Below are 16832 nucleotides of genomic sequence, written 5' to 3' on the forward strand. Positions count from 1 at the left end.
TTTTACCCGAACCCGAACAACCCGAAATTTTCGGGTCAAGAACAGGTCGGGTCGGGTATGACCCGTCGGGTTCAGTGTTAAATGAAAGAATTAATTAATTACTTTTTTTTTTTTTGAAAAAGAGGAAAAAACAACCTAAACCTAAAACTACCGTATCAGTTAGCCACTTAGCCGCCTCCTCTCAATCTCAAACACTCATATCTCTCTCTCTCTCTTTCTCCCTCTCTCTCTGTCTCAAGCTCTCTGATTTCCTTATTTTAGAAGGTATCAAAGAATGAGGCTATAATAACACAAATAATGCTCATTGGAGTGGCAGAAAGACCTCTTGACAACAATACCAGAACCATGCTGGATTAAGTTCTTCATTCCTTCGATGTTGTTCCTTCGACATAACCCTTGCTTGCAGCTTTGCACGTCTCAACCCCCCATCCCTTAGTTAATATATATTCTCATATGTTCTCGAAACTATCAGTTAATTGTTCTTTGAGTTACATTGTATATATGATTGGATTATTGATAATTGTTTGTTTTTCACCGTGTTTGAGTTGTAATTATACTTTTCATAGTAGTAATTGGATAAATTTCCTCCGGAATTGGTTTGGGACTTTGGGGGATTGTACCCGTCGTGTGCATGTGATTATGTAATCCCTTTATCAAAATTTTATATTTTAAAGTACGTGTATATAACTGTTAGTGTTGATTTTTAAGTCAAAGTGGTGATTTTTGGCTTTATTCATACATTTTTACTGGGAATTTATGGTATTAGAATTAGAATGATGATTTTGGTTATAACTTGTTAATATACTGACTTTATTCTTATAGAATGTATATATATTTTTGTTATAACTTGTTAATATACCGGCTACTTACCAAAAAAAAACATTAAAAAAAATATATTAGAAAAAAGGCGTAATAAAAGCTCTCAACCCGTTGGGTCAACACGAACCCGAACACTCTGGGTCTTGAACAAGCATTTGTCAACCCGAACCCGAAAGTGACCGACCCGATTAAACCCGAACCCGAAAATGACCAACTCTGACCCGACCCGACCCGTTTGACAGGTCTAATGGCAAGGGTAAAGCCGTCCAGGACACCTTTGCGCGTCCAAAAAAGATGTACATTGTTTCAACTCATAATTTACATGATTTGATTAAAATATCCTCCATATTAGTCGGACCATTCTATAGTCTCTTCAATACTCAAACAACCCATTTAAAGTTCTCGTGGACAGCAAACTTCAGGTTGGATAAGAGAGAGCATCAAGAGGACGTAAAGTTAACACTGAAACTTTGGTCTCATTGCAAGCACTCTGGCCACTAGAAAAAGGTGTACTGAGTTGAATAGTTATCCTGATTGGTGGTTGCAGCCCCACAATCAAAGCCCCGGAGGCCCGGACCAGTGAATGCAGAAGCAAATCCCACTCCAAGTTCTGGTAGTTCAAGCACAAGAGGCTGGTTAGTCCTAATGGTGCTAAACAAAATGGCCACATCAAAGTTACTGAACATTTTTTTCTGAAAGATGTGGTATATGTAATTACAACTTACAAATTCACCTGCAAATTAATTTCCACGAGTAGATGAAGTAATAGATTTTGGTATATGGTTCACAGTTCACACCACAGTACCTTCTTTTAATTGCCAGTTGTTCTACTTAGTACAGAGAATTGAACATGCACAAAAAAAAGAAAGTTAAAACAGAGAAGGCACCTTTCAGTTGCCAATACTCAGGTAGTCAGGCGACTTCACGAGTGCGAAAATCTGCATTTGACTGTTTGACCACAGAGAGCAGCTGCACAATTGTGTATAGGGACCTCTTCGCCCAAAAAACGTAGAAAAACCTCTTTGCCTAATAATGAAACTCTTCAAGAGTGAGGTTTCAATTAACCATGAAAGGTATTTTGAAATGAATGGTTGTGCTCCAACCAGTAGGGGACCAACAAGCTACAGGTTGTGATTCAGGGGGAGGAGCATCAACAAGACACAACGGAAAACTGCAGATTGGTTTTGTACCCACTGCCAGCACTTCAGCCACTAGAAAGGTATTTTGAAATGAATGGTTATCCTGAGTCCTGACTGGGAATGCAGTGCCACAATCAAAGCCATGGACAAGAAGACATAGAAGCTAATGCAGTAGCAAATTCTGGTAGTTCATGAACAAAACTCATCTTGAAATACTTGCAGCACTACATATTAGTTATTACAGAACTCCCAGCACTGAAACTCTGGTAATAACTTCCATCTATCTGATTGGATACTAGACAAGTAGACAGTAATGCTTCACAGCATATTTGTGGTGATTCGTCACCACTTAATAGTCTCAGAACGGCACAGAGGAATGAGACTGTGGTACTGGTAAAGTGATGTGCTAAACAAAACTGGCAATATCGGATTAACACCTGCAATTTAATTTCCATAAGTATACAATAACATGGTTATATATGATTCATAGTTGAATCTTTTAGTTTCTAGCTGCTTTACTCTGTACTGTACGAGCACAAAAACAAAGCACCTTTTGCATGATTGCTTTTACTTAAGTGACTAGATGATTGCAAACATATAAGCGAGTCTGACTGTCACCACAGAGAGCAGCTTCCTACCTTAAGCAATCTGAACAGCTGGGGCAGTGAATTCCAAATCGCCTTAAGCTTTTTTATACATGTTTTGCAGATCAACAACAAGAAGCTATTCTCCTCTACCCTTTAACCTCTTGCTACCCATATTGACTCTCTTGGGACATTCTTTCTTCTGCCTCCAGCCCTCCCCCTCCCCTAACCCCGTTGGTAAAGCTATTTTTTGTTATCTCTGAGCAAAGTTACAATTGGGCCTGAGCAAAGATTAGATGAGCTTCATATAAGACAGCCAATGCAAAAAATCAATCAAATACAGCTGTTTTCTTAAAAAATATACTCCATATGATGGGTTTCTACAAAATCATCAATCAATACCAACTTGATCACTAGTAGGAGTCTAGGAGATAAAATGATCAAATCTCATAAACAGGACCTTCCTCCAAACACATGTAAGACCTTCACACTTCATAATGAGCCATCAGCTGCAAGCAAACTAACTAAATTGCCTCGTTACCAAGGGGCAAACTTTACAGAAATTAGTATTAAGCTTTAACCTGCAGAAGCTTTAAATTAATCAAAACCTGAAGTTCTTCAGCAGATTCAACTATTCAAGTGAACCAGGAACTTCAAATCAAGTTAACTCTAGCCAGTGGGAAGCTTAAGAACCAGGCTATTATAGTCAGCTAGGAGATCCACCACCAGTTTATTCAAATCAATCTGTTATTCATCACCAACAGTCGACTCTACTTAATCTTCCTTGGATCCTAGAGCTTCTGAGCTACAACTAATTGATAGTAAAGTTCCAGAGATCACTAAACCAAGCAACGCAAGGTCTCCATCTTCTGATCTAGAACTGCTCATGTAACCAGTAAGTGGAGAGATTAGATAAAAAGAACGGTATGTCCTGTATGATATCCGTGTTGGAGGAAGAAATTCTAATTCTTTTACATGAGCTTCCTAATGTTCACTCTCCCTCCAAATCCCCATTCATAAGTCACAGCCTAGCCCGCGTAACCCCATGAGCGGAGCTATCATATTTGACCTCTTTCATTTTTTTATTTATTTTATTTTCTGGTCAGTCTATAATTTTATCATATAACTCGAGACAAAGAGTAATAAGTGTTCAAATCTTTCATAAAAAAACTAGACATAGTAGTGACTTCTTTCTCCTGGATATTTCTTTCTTTCCTCAGATTTAAACAGACCCTTCATTCCAAACCAACCAAGACCTTAATTGCAATCAAACATAAAACACAGGTTAAGTTAGCATCACTCAATATTTCTCCAGAAATATTCAACACAATATGTGTCATGATGCAATGCACCCTCCAAACCCACAAATTCTCCCTACATATGCAAGACAACGGAAGCAGCAGAGGATTGTGGAGGCAACAGCGGCCTTGGTAGAAGCAGGAACCACTACCCTTTGTGGATGCAACGACCATAGTCATTAAGAACCTCTGTCTGGTGCAAGACCTTTTGTCTGTATTACTTTATCTTAATTGCTTTTGTGCTATGATAAGATTTTTGTAATTAAAGGAAAGGGATGAAGAAACAGAAATCATCTTTAGAGTATTGGATAGTTTTTGGAGAGAAGAGAACCTCTCGAAAGTTCTCAGTTGTAACCTTAAGCTTTATGCTCTAGCAATCCAACAGTCATTCAATCCTCCCACAATATTGTATGTTCATTATTATTATTACAGTACCTTGTGAGCAGGAGATTTGAGTTCCTTGCACATGGCAAAATGTAGAAATGGCCTGTTTTTCAAAACTCATTGATAAGACACAAGTTTCACTACATTGTATGTCAATGTTAAAGATAACCTATGGCATAATATGAGTAGCATTGGAACTGGTCGTCCTCAAAGACTATCATAAACTAGGCTATCTATCGTTTCTATAAAGCCATACATCATCTCCAACTTCTCTTCTCAATTTGCTGTAGGAGTAGACAAAATGACCGAACACCCCTGAAATCAGATGAATGCTACTGTTTTCATCCTTCACTCAAATTTGTAACTCTTGACTAGCAAATGCCAAAGTGGCTATAAGATCCTCAGCTTGTCATTGCAAGTTTAGTTACTGGATGACTTTATCATGCATAATTCTCCTATAACATTCTAGAAAAAAAGTGTAGAGAACTATAAGGATTGTTTGTCTTTTAACACCTAAAAAAATTCAGTTTTTGTTTTTTAACACCTTGCTTAATTTTTTATTTATTTAACACCTTAAAAGATAAATAAACTTGGTTTTTTCCACCATTTAACGGAATACATCCAAAACTCCATTAGTGGGGCCTACCATCTAACACTTCTCCTCCTATTTTCATTTCTTTTCACGGATCTCACTTTCAAACTTTCTCCAAATTTTTCCATCAACATGCTCCAAAATAAATAATTCTACACAACCCGTATATCTAGATTAATCTTTCCCCGTTTACAATTTGCACTCCTGGATATATTTTTAGGCCATTTCTCACATTCAATTTCTTCAAGAACAATTCAGTTCTTTTAACCTCCCCTTAAAAATTACCTTACAAGAAATATCCAAAAAAAACAATGTTGGAACCATAACATTATCATCTCCATCACTCCCACTTCTCTTCAAATTCCACAAATCTAGATCTTCTTCATCCTTATCTCGTTGTCTCTCTTTCCCTTACTCAAAACCCTCAAACTGTAACAGATTAGAACAATCTGTTCCTAAAAATAAGGAGAGTTAGTTAAATAAATACTTCCTGCCTTTTTCTGTTTAGAGTTGTGAGCTTGATTTATAAATAGCTCATTATGCCATCATTTGTAAACTGGTTTTTGGATTAATAATAAAGTGATCCCCCTCTTCTCTCTTCCTCTATTTCTTTCCTTCTTCTCTTTGCTGTCTCTTCAGAATACTCTGATTACACCATTTTTGGTGCACATCAGTAGCTCAAACATTCAAGCTATTGCATTGGTATCAGAGACGTTTGTTCCTATCACATCATTCCTGTTACCTATATTTTCAAGAAACTCGAATTTCTTGACTTGAATTGCAACTTGCGTGGAAAAACCCAGATTGAAGAAGCTAAACCTGGCGCCAGTCTCAAATAAGAGGATGTCTAATCTGGAAAATCAATTCCAAGCTTTGAACGATAGGGTCAATGCTCAAGGAGAGGATCAAAGATCAATGAAGGAATTGTTGCAACAGCTGGTAAATTCTGTTAGCAAAATTCAGGAGCAATTAGAACCCAGAAGAGATGATTTAGACAACAGACACAACAATTTCAGGAATGACAACAATTTCAGAGATTCTTCATTTACTAGGATTCAAGGGTATGTCCCTAAACTTGAATTTCCTAAGTTTGATGGTAGCAATCCAAGAATGTGGTTAAAGAAGTGTAGTAAGTACCTTACTTTGTGCAATATTCCTGAAGATCAAAGAGTAGACATGGCTTGTTTAAACATGATTGACAAGGCTGAGTGTTGGATGAGTAGCTATGTGACTGTTAAGAAGAATGTAGACTGGGGGGAATTTTGTGTGGATATTACTGCAAGATTTAGAGATGATAGCAGTACCCATGTAGTAGAGAAGTTTAACAAGTTGTGTCAAATGGGTGATTTGGAGTCGTATGTGGATGAGTTTGAGAATCTGAGGTCTTTAATGATCCAGCAAAACAATATGTTACCTGATTCATATTTCCTTGACAGCTTTGTAGGGGGACTTAAACCTACTGTTAAACCCTTTGTAAGAGCTTTTAAACCCGAAACACTATCTGCTGCAATTGAGTATGCAAGATTAAAGGAAGAAATTCTTGAAGCCTATAAACAAACTGTTTCTCCCAGATTTGTTTCAAACACATATAAACCCAGTTCTAAACCTTTACCTGCCTTGTTGCCTACCCCATCCACGAAATTAAACACTATCCAATCTACATCAACTTCTGCTAAACCATTTCAAAGACCATACACCGCCCTAACAGCAGCTGAAAGAAGAGAAAAACAAGCTAAGGGGTTGTGTTATTTTTGTGATCAGCCATATGACAGGAATCACAGGTGCAAGTTGAAGCAGTCACAATTATTTGCCATAGAAATCCCCGCTGAAGATGATTGTGAGGAGGATGAAGATCATATTGACAGTATAGAAGATGAGTCATACCTTGCAATTGCAAACATGGAACCTTGTATCTCAATATATGCATTGTGTGGTAATCATGCTTTCCAGACAATGAGGGTGGCTGGTTATTGCAAGGGTAAGCCTATACACATATTGATTGACTCGGGAAGTACTCATAACTTCCTAGATATGGAGTTTGTTAAGAGGATGGGGCTAGAAATGGAGAATATTGCCACACAAGCAGTGACAGTGGCCGATGGAAATCATTTAGCTTGTCAGGCAGTTTGCAAACAATTTTCGTGGGAGTTAAAATGTTCATTTCTGACATGATGGTTATACCATTAGGAAGCTGTGATATGGTGTTAGAAGTGCAGTGGTTAAGTGCTCTGGGTACAGTCAAGTAGGATTTTAAGAAGTTGCTTATGGAGTTCAATTTCAATAATACAAAGCTTGTCCTTAAAGGCATTTTACCTAAAGCCGTTAGAACAATTTCTGATTCCAAGAGCCGGAAATTGCCATTACATTCTGTACAACTTTATTTGTTGCAAATGATGCCTAGAGTTCAAAATGAAAGTGTGGAGGTTATCAATATTGAAGCTGAAACCAGTGTTGTTCCTGATTGTATTGAGTTAATTCTCAACAAGTATGATGCAGTTTTCAATGAGCCTAAGGAATTGCCACCTTCTAGGGGAATTTATGATCACAGAATTCCTTTAGAATTTGGTACAAATCCAGTTAATATAAGGCCATACAGGTACCCCATTAAGCAAAGAGACATCATTGAAAAATTGGTGCAAGAAATGCTTGAACAAGGCATTATACAAGACAGTTGTAGTCCCTTTGCCTCTCCCGTGGTGTTAGTTGGGAAGAAAGATGGATCATGGAGATTGTGTGTTGACTATAGAGCATTGAATAAGAAGACTGTTAAGGATAAATTTCCTATTCCTGTTGTGGATGAATTGATAGATGAGCTGGCTGGTTCTGTCATTTTCAGTAAGCTAGATCTAAAAGCCGGATATCATCAGTTAAGGGTCTTTGAAGATTATGTGTATAAGACTGCCTTTAAAACTCACAGTGGACATTATGAGTTTTTAGTCATGCCTTTTGGGTTGACAAATGCCCCCGCATCATTTCAAGGATGGATGTACCATGTGTTTAAGCCACTACTTAGGAAGTGTGTGCTTGTATTTTTTGATGATATTTTGGATTATAGTCAGTCTCTGGAGGATCATGCTTTGCATTTAGAGAAAGTCTTTGAGCTTATGGTGCAACATTCTTTATTTGCAAAACAAAGTAAATGTTGTTTTGCAATGGAGAAAGTAGAATATTTGGGACACTTTATTTCTGGAAATGGAGTTCATACTGATCCAAAGAAGATTGAGGCGATTGTGAATTGGCCTATCCCTAAAAATATTAAGGAGCTAAGGAGTTTTTTGGGGTTGGCAGGGTATTACAGAAAATTTGTCAAAGATTATGCTTGTATAAGCAAGCCTTTGACTCAACTGTTGAAGAAAGGAGAATTTGTGTGGACTGAAGCAGCCACTGATGCAGTTAATGAACTGAAAGGAGCCCTTAGTTCAGCTCCTGTATTGACTGTCCCAGATTTCTCAAAAACTTTTGAGATAGAAACAGATGCATCTAATTGTGGAATTGGTGCAGTGTTGATGCAAGATGGACATCCGTTGGCTTTTTTAAGCAGGGCTTTGGGAACGAAGTGGCAGAAGCTCTCTGTATATGAAAAGGAGTTGTTGGCTTTGGTCACTGCAGTTCAAAAGTAGGAGCAATACTTAATTGGTCAGAAGTTTGTAGTAAGAACTGACCAAAAGAGTTTAAAATGGCTTTTACAGCAGAAAATATCCACTCCATTTCAACAGTTTTGGTTGTCAAAACTTATGGGGTTTGATTATGAAATACATTACAAAAGTGGAGCCGAAAACAATGTTGGAGATGCTTTATCCAGAGTTTCAGGGGCTGAGATCTTGTTAATGGCAATTTCAGTTATCGATTCTAATTTGAATGATTTGCTACAGGCTAGCTACAACTTGGATCTTAATTTTGCTCAGTTAAGAGACAAATTACAACAAGGTCAGGCTGTTGATCAGTTTACTTTGGTCAATGGCTTATTAAGGAGGAAAGGGAAGATAGTTGTGGGTCCTGATTATGAACTCAAGACAGCTATTATGCAATGGCTTCATTCTTCTCCTCAAGGAGGGCACTCGGGAAGAGATGCAACAACCAAGAAAGTAAGGAGCTTGTTTTATTGGCGGGGGATGAATGCATATATCAGTAACTTTGTGAGGCATGTGCTGTTTGTCAGGCCAACAAAAATGAAGTGGTGGCTTATCCTGGGTTATTACAGCCGTTACCAATTCCTCAAGAGGTTTGGGTTGATATATCCATGGATTTTGTTTCGGGTTTGCCCAACTCCCATGGAAAAGAAGTGATTTTTGTGGTGGTAGACAGATTGAGTAAGTATGGTGACTTTATGGCACTAAAGCACCCTTACACTGCAGTTGATGTTGCTCAAGTTTACTTAGATAATGTTTTTAAACTTCATGGTTGGCCTAGGTCAATTGTGACAGAGATGCAATATTTTTGAGCACTTTTTGGCAGGCTCTTTTCTCTATTCAAGGCTCAAATCTGCTAATGTCCTCGGCTTATCACCCTCAAACCGATGGTCAAACTGAGGTGGTTAATAAATGTGTTGAAACATTTTTGAGGTGTATGTGTTGTGAGACACCAAAAGATTGGATTTTGTGGCTTCCTTTAGCAGAATGGTGGTACAACACCAATTTCCATACCTCTGCTCAAATAACACCTTATGAAGTGGTGTACAATCAACCTCCACCATCAATTTCCATACCTCTGCTCAAATAACACCTTATGAAGTGGTGTACAATCAACCTCCACCATTGCATTTACCTTATTTAGCTGGTGAATCGAGAGTTCATGCAGTGGATAGATCCTTGCAAAGGAGGGAAGGAATGATTCAAACTTTGAAATATCACCTCAGGAGGTCTCACGAAAGAATGAAGAAACAAGCTGACAAGAGAAGAAGTGATTGGAAGTTTGTAATCGGTACTTGGGTTTGGTTAAAGTTTCAACCATACAAACAGAGATCTTTGAGGAGTATGGTGAATGAGAAACTCTCTCCTAAATATGCAGGCCCCTTTCAGATTGTTGAGGTGATTGGAGAAGCTGCATATAAGCTTAGCTTACCTGATTCAGCTAAAGTTCATCCAGTTTTTCATGTCTCTCAGCTTAAGGCTTTTAGGGGTGAACTTCCAGCTTTAGCTCACATTCCAGATTGGTTGCAGGGTAAACGTCATGATCTTGAGCTAATTCCAAGAGCTATCATAGATAGAAGAACAGTCAGACATCATAACCAAGCTCAAATTCAATACTTAGTGCAATGGGAGGGATTTAATGCTTCTGATGCTACTTGGGAGTTTGCTGAAGAATTTGAGTCTAAATACCCCGACTTTGCAGTTGAGTTTACTTAAACATTGTGTTTTTAAGAGGGAAGGAATGTAACAGATTAGAACAATCTGTTCCTAAAAATAAGGAGAGTTAGTTAAATAAATACTTCCTGCCTTTTTCTGTTTAGAGTTGTGAGCTTGATTTATAAATAGCTCATTATGCCATCATTTGTAAACTGGTTTTTGGATTAACAATAAAGTGATCCCCCTCTTCTCTCTTCCTCTATTTCTTTCCTTCTTCTCTTTGCTGTCTCTTCAGAATACTCTGATTACACCATTTTTGGTGCACATCAGTAGCTCAAACATTCAAGCTATTGCACAAACCCACCAACACCTCTCACTTTCTCTCTCCTCAATTTCTTCAAAAACTCATAAACAACTTCCTTGGAAATTTGGGTTTTGCTTCTAGAAACCCAGAAGATTTTTCTGCAATTGGGCAAGGCACTGCCTCTGGTCAGCAGTTTGCTTAATTTGGAGCAAGTTGTTTTTGGAGGGTAGATTTGATATTTTAAAGGGTGTGAGCCGTACGAGAGGTACCTCTGGCAGGTACTTTCTCAAGATGGGTAAATCATCATCATCAACAACAATAGAAGCAATTTCCAATGAGCCTTCAAACCCGAAATTCAAGTAACGTAATTTATTTTCAAAATTCATAACAATAATAAAAAAAAAAAACTCAATTCTTAAAAAGGTTGAAAGCAAAAGAAATGGAGATTTACTTTTTGAAAGTTCAAGGAATCGAATGGGTTAAAGGTTTGAGATAAGTGATTTTCATGGAAAATCATGTAAAAGAAACGTAAAAATGGAATAGAAGTGAATGGTGGGCCACTTAACAGATTTTTTAACAGAACTTATTTAGTTTTTAAGGTGTTAAAATAAGATAAAAATTAACTAAGATGTTAAAAACAAAAGCGGGTTTTTTGTAAGGTGTTAAAAGACAAAATATCCGAACTATAATTCAGATCACTAAAATTGAAATAGATAAATAATAGAACAAGTCAACATTATTCAAGGTAATAAGCATACAAGAACAGAGGTGATGGATCTACTACAACCACCCTTTATATGACAGATCAACTCCACCAAATTTCAATAAACCTTCCTTGAGTCTAAGCTATACATCCTAAGCATTAATATTCATTTTAGTTGTACTGAATGACGCTATTATAATTCTATACGCTTGAACTCTTCGAACTTCCCACTAACAGCAGTATTCCTCATTCCTGTGCTTGAAAGCATTGATACAAACAGAGGCAACTTTTACTTGCCAACGGTCAGGTAACTGCTAAATTTGAAGCAGGTTTAGGATAAAAAGCAGTTATAGCAATAAGAAACAGAATAGAATGCACAGGCTTCCCTCCCATGGGAGGGGGGGTGGGGGGGGGTGGTGGTGGTTACCTTTACATAAACATAAAAAATCAAAAACATGCAAGTAAAGAGTAAAGAGTATCAGGCTGCAGGCAGCTTCTCACTTTTATTTTTCTCAATGGTTTTTTTTATAGTTATCAGGCTCATTAGTCAGCTACTCAGCACTCAGCTGCAGATGTCAAGGGAAATTACATATGAGCTTAGAAATGCTTGAGCTACTAGCATTATGCCATAAAATATTGAAAGATTTAAAACCTGAAGATATTCTCTACCCTCCCTTCTCTCTTTTTCTCACAGCATTCTTTGTTTTACCCTACCACCTCTGTTTCCAACGCTGTTAAATCCTCGCTCGCTGCTAGACTATCCCCCTTTGCCTGTGCTTACACCTTGTTCCATCATTTATCCTCGGTGAACTAACTCCTACCCTGATATCCTTTTTCCTAGTCTTTCATAGCAAGTCTGTAATTTCATCAAATAACCCAAAGTAGAAGATACACAGATAGAGAATGTTTTGCAATTGACTTTCTCCTTTTTCTTTCCTCGCTTTTTTAAAGATCCCTGGACTAACCAGATAACAAAGAGCAACATTGAGATTGAACATGAAAACAACCTCAGTTAGCTTTATTGAAAACATAAAAGTTAATTTGATTTTCATAACCACATGACATGAGGCAAAATGCTTGCCATTTTTTATAGGCTCGTTGATATGAATTCAAGCTTCTTAATCTACATAAGTTTTCACTCTTTCTTTCCTACATTTTAGACGTCCTTCAGAGTTATACTACACACACTAGCTGGGATGTATACATAAAAATATCACATACATAATAGCTTAGTGAGCTTCACTTAAGTTAGTTTACATTTTTTTAACACCACATGCTGAGATGTAAAATGTTTACTTTCTTGCTGCTGCGCATTGACAATCATTAGGTTTTTTATCCTTCAACCCTCTCTCAGTCTCTCTCTACCAGTCTACCCACTTTTTATCCCTCATCCTGTCATCCACATCATTTTCCTCACGAGTTTTTTATTTTCCCCGAAACCCATCTCAATCATGAGGGGAAAAAATCCATATCACTCCCTCACCCACTTTCTGCTCTCTTTCATCACGTAAATAATTAAAAAGGTGGATGTTTTACTGGGGGATATGCCTCCTTGAACACCTTTGTAATTGTTTTTCTTTTTCTATTCTAGTTCCTTGCTTGCATCAAAAAAAAAAAGGTGGTAAATTTAATATTGTTCAAAGTATAGAAAAATGATTGTCTAATAGAGAATTAAAAAATATGGTCGTTGATAAAAGAAATTTCTAATAATGAAGTACTCCGTATGTTTTTGTGCAAAATAATAAAAAAAATGTAAATGGCTACTTCTGGAGCTCACATGCACACAGTCCAATGCATAAATCTCCTCACCACGGTAAAGAGATTTGTCTCATGGATGAGGTTTCATGAGATAAAAAAAAGTTCCAAATAACTAACACATGAGAGATTTTTACTTCATGATTGGCAATGCTCTGACTAAATTTATCTATGAGACACATACAAAAATACTAGAGTCATAAACAAGTCACGTAAAGTTGTTTTCTTCAAAATAACTCTATCAAACTGAGCTTTCTATGAAGTCATCACTAATCAATAACTTCTGTTCCCAATCCCTAGTTAGAGACAAAAACATTAAATCCCTTGAAACAACATTGCTTTGATTTCAAACGAATATACTAGTGTTCTCATCCCTTATTCACAATCCATATGCACGTAACGTCCTAACACAATCCTATGCTTCATGACTATCAAATTCTAGAATGGCTATGGGATACCCAGCGTTTCAAGAAACATTGCCTAAACCAAAATATACACCAAAAATTAAAAGGAACTTAGTAGTCAATACCTGAAACCGAGAAGCTTGAATGCTGCCATTTGGAAAACCGGTTCCATATACTAGGTCTATTTCCCCACATACATTCGACATGTAAGGTATCCGTCTTGTAAGGCATTACCAAATGCTGTGACAGACTTACATCTAACCTCAACCTCACAAGTTGAGGACCTCCTTGGAAGCCTAAACAATGACCTACAGAACTGACCTTCCTTCCACACTGCATATGCTTCTTCACGTTCATCACTCACAGAAAAACTATCCTTCCTACAAACATGTAAGAAAAGCTTTTCCAAAACTATTGCATTACGCATAATGTATGCTAGCAGCTTCAGGTCATTACCGATCCCATGTATTCCGCTTATTTGTATAGTCTTGAGCTTGTTTACTAAACAATCTGGAACGGAATCTGGTGTACACCAATTCCTTTGCTCCATTTGGAGATCATTATGCCATAGGTACACCTCAAGATGCTCTAAGTTGGGAAAAAAATGTAAAAAGTGCAGCAAATTCTTCAAGCAGTTTAGTTTAAGACAGACTAAATTAGAAAAGATTGGCAGAATCTCGGAATTAAGGTGTGCCAATATATTGGTACGGCTTCTTATCATCAGCTCAAGGTTGCTAACATTAGACATACCTCCAACAAACTTGGTCATCTGGCGAAGATATTTTTTTCGTCCACGTAACGAGCCGTCCTGCTCATCCACCTCTGACTCTTCATCTTCTTCCTCTGAATCTTCATCTTCTTCCTCTGAATCTTCATCTTCTCCCTCTGACTCTCGATTATCACATTCTAGATGAGGTATTATCCAACTCTTTAAGTCAACACGTGCTTTTCCTAATTTAGTTGGATTCTGGAGGAAGCAATAAAATGAATTGCAATCACGAATGTCAAGGTTTGCCAATTTGGGTGCATCAATAGATATAGTGGTATATCGTGTCTTCGTCTTATTCGCCACCGATTCCATTCTTATGGACAATGACTTCAAATTGGCAGCAATTATATTCAGAACGGAATGGGGCGAGGGTAAATGGTACAAGCCGAACACCAAAAATAAATCTTCCAAAAGTGGGCAAGACCTAATTAGAGTCCCCAACCAAAGAGGGACAACACCAAGCTCTCTTAGGTGAAGTATCTTCAAATTAGGGAGTTCAAAAGACAAATCCCCAATTTGAGGCCACTTAAACTTAAGCAAACCCAATAATTTCAAAGTTACCAGAGATTGGGAATTGAACACAAAAGCGGGTACACGAAAATTAAAATCAAACACGTTATTGTTGATAGTGATGTTCTCCACATTTCGGCTGCAAACTTCACGAAACCATACTTCAAATTTACCTTTATTCGGAAAATCGGACAGCCCTGACAAATCAACATCGAAGTCGCGGAGTTTCCGAGATTTAAGCTGCCGTAGGATGTGGTCGATTATGGTGATGGATTCTGATCTTCCGGTCCAGAGGCGGCGCCACCGGTGGGATAATACGGAGGTAGCAGCTGCAGAATCGATTGGAAGGCGAGAGAGAATGTCGGTGATAATGGCGTCTGGAAGTGAACTCAACCTATCATCTTCTTCTTTCACCTTGCTCAACCTCCTCCGTTGTTGTCTGACATAGACTTTGCAATCAGCCATTTTCAAGTTTTCCGTCGCTCTCTCTCTGTGTCTGTTTTTCTGATAATTAGAATTAGCTTGCATTGGGGTTTGGGGAAGAAGGCGAAGAAGAGGTAATACTTCGTAGAAGAGATGATCATAGTCTAGGCCTGCCATGTTTGGGCCAATACTTGGGCCGAGCTTAGTTGACAATCTATTTGACTATATACACGTTCATGTATGTAGTTTCACTTAGAGGGCGTTTGGTTGGGGGTTTTCAGGAAAGGGAATGGGAATGGACTGATATCATTCCCTTTGTTATTGTTTGGTTGGCATGTTTCACCATTCCCCTTACCCAATTTCATTTTTGGGTTACCCCAAAAACCTTCTACACTGATTCCCCACCCCCCCCTAGACTTTTCCATTCTCATTCCCCCAACACTTCTAAAAAAACATTTACCACCTTATAACACCCAAAGTCACCTGAACCACCACCCCATGACCCCACCACACCCCACAAAACCACCCCCACCACCCGACACCACCACCCTAAACCCACCAGCACTACCCGAAAACACCCCCTTACCCACCCGAAACCACCCCATGACCCCACCACCACCCCGCGAAACCACCCCTTGACCCACCCCCACCACCCGAAACCACTACATGACTCGAAACCACCACCCCTTACCCACCCCCCACCACCCGAAACTACCCCCTGATCCACTCCCACCACCCGAAACCACCCCATGACCCGAAACCACCCCCCACCACCACCACCCCAAATTCCACCCCAACCCTAAAAAATTGAAGGAAAAACAAGATTTAGAATGAAATTACCTTTTTTTTATGCAATTTATGTCTTGAAATGGTCAAATTCGGCTATGGAATCTTCAGATCTGAGGATTTCATAGTCGAATTAGAACATTTAAACATCAAATTCATCCATAAAATTGTGAGAAAATAAGATTAAAGGGAGGGGGTGCATGGTGGCGGAGGGTGCTGAGCAAGAGAAGGTGGTTGGGTGGGCTGCGGAGGGAGGGTGCGCGGCGGAGGGTGCGCGGCGGAGGGAGGGTGAGCGGCGGAGGGAGGGAGGGAGCAAGGGAGGGTGGGCGGAGGAGGGAGGGAGCAAGGGAGCAAAGGAGGGAGAAGATGAATGGAAAATGAAAAATACATCCCAAACAACATTTTAAATCAAAGGGTTTCATTCCCATTCTATCCCATTCTTGATTTCATTCCGTTTACCCTGTGTGAACCAAACGCCCCCTTAAGTACAATCAAAATTCACACTAAAGTATTTTCTTTTAATGAAGAGAACTCTCTTGCATAGGGACATAGGGTTTGATAAAATATAAGTATAATACTTCTCATTCTGGGTTTTAATAAAATACAATAATACAATTTACAATTGAATAAGTTCTGGTAAGGTTAATAAGTTCAGGAAAAGTAAGTATACATCACGTGAATAGAACATACCCGAACTTGTAACCATCGTAAAGAACCATTGGTCTTATCTACTATGCCAACACCTCATTTGTGATTTTCTATTGGTATTACTAGCTCGAGTCTAACATTCTTCTAAGTAGTGTTCACCGGTTTAAACCTGGGTCGGACCGAACTGAACACCCAAATTTTGATTATTCAAAACAGAGGATAGGACCAGTTATGCATGACAAGTCCCGGACGGACTGAAAAATTAGTCGGAAACCTAGATCCTACCCGTTGGTCCAGTTGTAGACTTATTTTAGTTGTGTTTTTTTATTCTAAAAGATATGGAAAAAAAAGAAAAGCAATATATATAATAAACTAATGGTTCGACGTCTTTATTTAGAAGCTACTTAAAATAAAATACTTTATAATATA

The 16832-nt window shown here is 38.4% G+C and overlaps 1 protein-coding gene across 7 annotated transcripts; it reads right to left on the minus strand.

Moving 5' to 3' along the window:
- Positions 1-826: 826 nt before the first annotated feature.
- Positions 827-15172, minus strand: LOC110783935 (F-box/FBD/LRR-repeat protein At5g22660). 7 transcript variants are annotated; one of them, XM_056841583.1, is made up of 3 exons: positions 13393-15172; positions 1707-2072; positions 827-1429 (listed from the first exon to the last, which is right to left on the minus strand). In XM_056841583.1, exon 1 carries the CDS (start codon positions 15144-15146, stop codon positions 13449-13451), a length of 1698 nt encoding a protein of 565 aa, XP_056697561.1. In that variant the 5' UTR covers positions 15147-15172; the 3' UTR covers positions 827-1429; positions 1707-2072; positions 13393-13448. The 7 variants fall into 7 exon arrangements, with proteins under 7 accessions (XP_056697561.1, XP_056697558.1, XP_056697568.1 ...); XM_056841580.1 differs by lacking the exon at positions 827-1429 and adding an exon at positions 2597-2823 and having other exon boundaries at positions 1610-2395; XM_056841590.1 differs by lacking the exon at positions 827-1429 and having other exon boundaries at positions 1610-2072; positions 14018-15172.
- Positions 15173-16832: the final 1660 nt, after the last annotated feature.

Source organism: Spinacia oleracea, chromosome 1 (assembly GCF_020520425.1).
Source record: "Spinacia oleracea cultivar Varoflay chromosome 1, BTI_SOV_V1, whole genome shotgun sequence".
NCBI classification, from domain to species: Eukaryota; Viridiplantae; Streptophyta; class Magnoliopsida; order Caryophyllales; family Amaranthaceae; genus Spinacia; species Spinacia oleracea.